Below are 2,300 nucleotides of genomic sequence, written 5' to 3' on the forward strand. Positions count from 1 at the left end.
TAGGCTTGGTCCACACTGGCAAATGGATCCGTGAAAACAGATGTGATCACCGGTCGATCGGTTCCGTTTTCACTCCATTGCCCCCCTGGTCTGCTGAGAGGGCGAGTGAGGTAGGGAGTTTTTTTTTACCAAGGCTTCCGTCTCTTCCCCTTGTGTACCACATCATGTCAGGTGACTACGCTTCCTCCAATCCAGGTAAGAAACCCTCCCTCCCTAACCCGCTCGCTCCGTTGCAGATTAGTATCCACCCCCCAGACCCCTACCCCCAATGGATTTTGGCCCTTATAATGGTCAATTTCTTTTCTAGTGTGAAGAAACTTTGCATTCTCTCATTGCCCTTAATGCAGGGCTTCAGCTTCTGTTTCCAGTCAATTTGGGCTCAGCGGTCTGGAAAATGTTGTGCTGCAAAAAATAGTTGGCTGAACAGATAAACTAGATCCGTTCAAATGGACGCATGTCAAAGGTTTCAATTTATTAACATTGGATCCATTCACATCCGTTTTTAAACATAAGTGTGAACTGGACCTTAGGTTCGGGCTGATCTCTGCTACTTTCAGTGTGTACAGTATAAGCTGTTACTCTGTGCCTGTACTGATGGTAAACTAGCTGCAGTGTGTGGTGATCTCTGCTGCTTCCAGTATGTACAGTATAAGCTGTTACTCTGTGCCTGTACTGATAGTAAACTCACTGAAGCGTGTGCTGATCTCTGCTACCTCAAGTATGTACAGTGTTAGATGTTACCCCATTACCTATACTGAACATAAACTCGCTGTAGTGTGAGCCGTTCATTTCTACCCCCAGTGTGTTGTTAATTTCTACCCCAAGTGTGTACAGTATAAGCTGTTACTCTGTGCCTGTACTGATAGTTAACTAGCTGCAGTGTGTGCTGATCTGTTACCTCCAGTATAAGGTGTTGCTCTGTGCCTGTACTGATTGTAAACCAGCTGTATTGTATGTACAATATTGGCTGTAAAGCCTGGTACACACATACAATTTTGAATAGCCAATTTTACTACGTCTAGGTATTATGAGAGCTCAGCTCTGTTTACAGTATTCAAAGTCTGTTGGCCCTCATACTACATGCAGTGGTAAAATTGGTCAGTGATTGACCAATCAAAATTGAATGTGTGTATGCATCTCTATTCTATGCCTATACTGATAGTAATCTAGGGGGCTACATCCAACATTTTGCTGGGCAGGCCCATTATTATTAGGTTACACTGCTGTTAAGGAGGGAGTTTATGGGCTAGGCATTGATAGAAGGCAGGCTAAGGGTTGGGTATTGGTAGAGGAAGGGTTAAGGGTTAGGCAACGGTAGAGGTAGGGTGCTGTGTGGGGGAAGATTTCGGTTAAGTCATAGTTAAATAGTGGTAATTAAAAATATCGGAATTATGTAGTGAATTATCAGTAATTGTACCAACAATCTAGCGGCAAACCCCTGCACCCTTTTTTCCAGGCACCATTATTACGTGGATGCTGTGCTCCCTCCCAGTTCCCCCATGTCTACCTTGTGATTTTAAGATGAGGCAGAGGGTAAGCCTGAAATAAGTTTTACATCAGGAAAATGTTTAGGTGTATATTCCCAAGATTATTTGCTCAGGATTATGTATATATGCATATCGATATAAAGAAAAGTTGCAAAAATGTACACAACTGCTGCTTCATTTATATTTTTTTTCCAGCAATATGTTTAATGCTCAGTAAGATGCATGTGGTGGTTATAAGCCACGCCAGGCTCATGTCTTTGAATAAAGTTCATAATTTGTATATTTTTAAAAGTTTGCAATGAATGGCTTCAGCTTACTTTAGCATTGGCCTGCGAAGCTCCAGTCTGCCTGAACACTGCCGAGCCATAGGCGAAGGCGAGGCTAATCTCCTGAGGAAAGTAGTTCAGAATCCTGCGTAGGTGATAGCCAGAGTTCTGGATTGCCTGCACAGCCATAATTTTAATTCAAGGCGCTCGATCAGCTACACCAGAACATTACTAGCCCTTTAAATCTGCCGTTGTTCCAACTAGATAGGATGTCCCGACAATCTAGCATACGGAAGTGACGTGGTATGCTAGCGTCTCAGTGCAGACCAACAATATCGGATACCTAACAAATCAGCATACAGAGAGTCAGAGACGAACGAAAGAAAATGCAAACTGGAGTGGTAGACTACGTTAATATTATATACATATCACCACATGCATACACTCACACACGTATGCGTGTATATGAGTATATGATTAGATGTATATAATATTGTAGTCATATACCCCAGTTAACATTTTCTAACGTACATCACAATGGGATAGA

General features: G+C 42.5%; 1 protein-coding gene across 5 annotated transcripts in view; it reads right to left on the bottom strand.

Annotated features, from left to right (window-relative positions):
• The window catches only part of TAMM41 (TAM41 mitochondrial translocator assembly and maintenance homolog), a 666,331-nt gene extending 664,299 nt beyond the window's left edge, over window positions 1-2,032 (bottom strand). For all 5 annotated transcript variants that reach the window (XR_011023981.1, XM_068253613.1, XM_068253614.1 and 2 more), the window contains exon 1: window positions 1,805-2,032. Coding sequence is in view for 4 of the 5 variants with exons in the window: in XM_068253613.1 (XP_068109714.1) it covers window positions 1,805-1,942 (138 nt within the window). In the remaining variant the exon portion in view is untranslated. The remainder of the gene's footprint in view (window positions 1-1,804) is intronic.
• Window positions 2,033-2,300: the final 268 nt, after the last annotated feature.

Source organism: Hyperolius riggenbachi, chromosome 9 (assembly GCF_040937935.1).
Source record: "Hyperolius riggenbachi isolate aHypRig1 chromosome 9, aHypRig1.pri, whole genome shotgun sequence".
In the NCBI taxonomy this organism is placed as follows: domain Eukaryota; kingdom Metazoa; phylum Chordata; class Amphibia; order Anura; family Hyperoliidae; genus Hyperolius; species Hyperolius riggenbachi.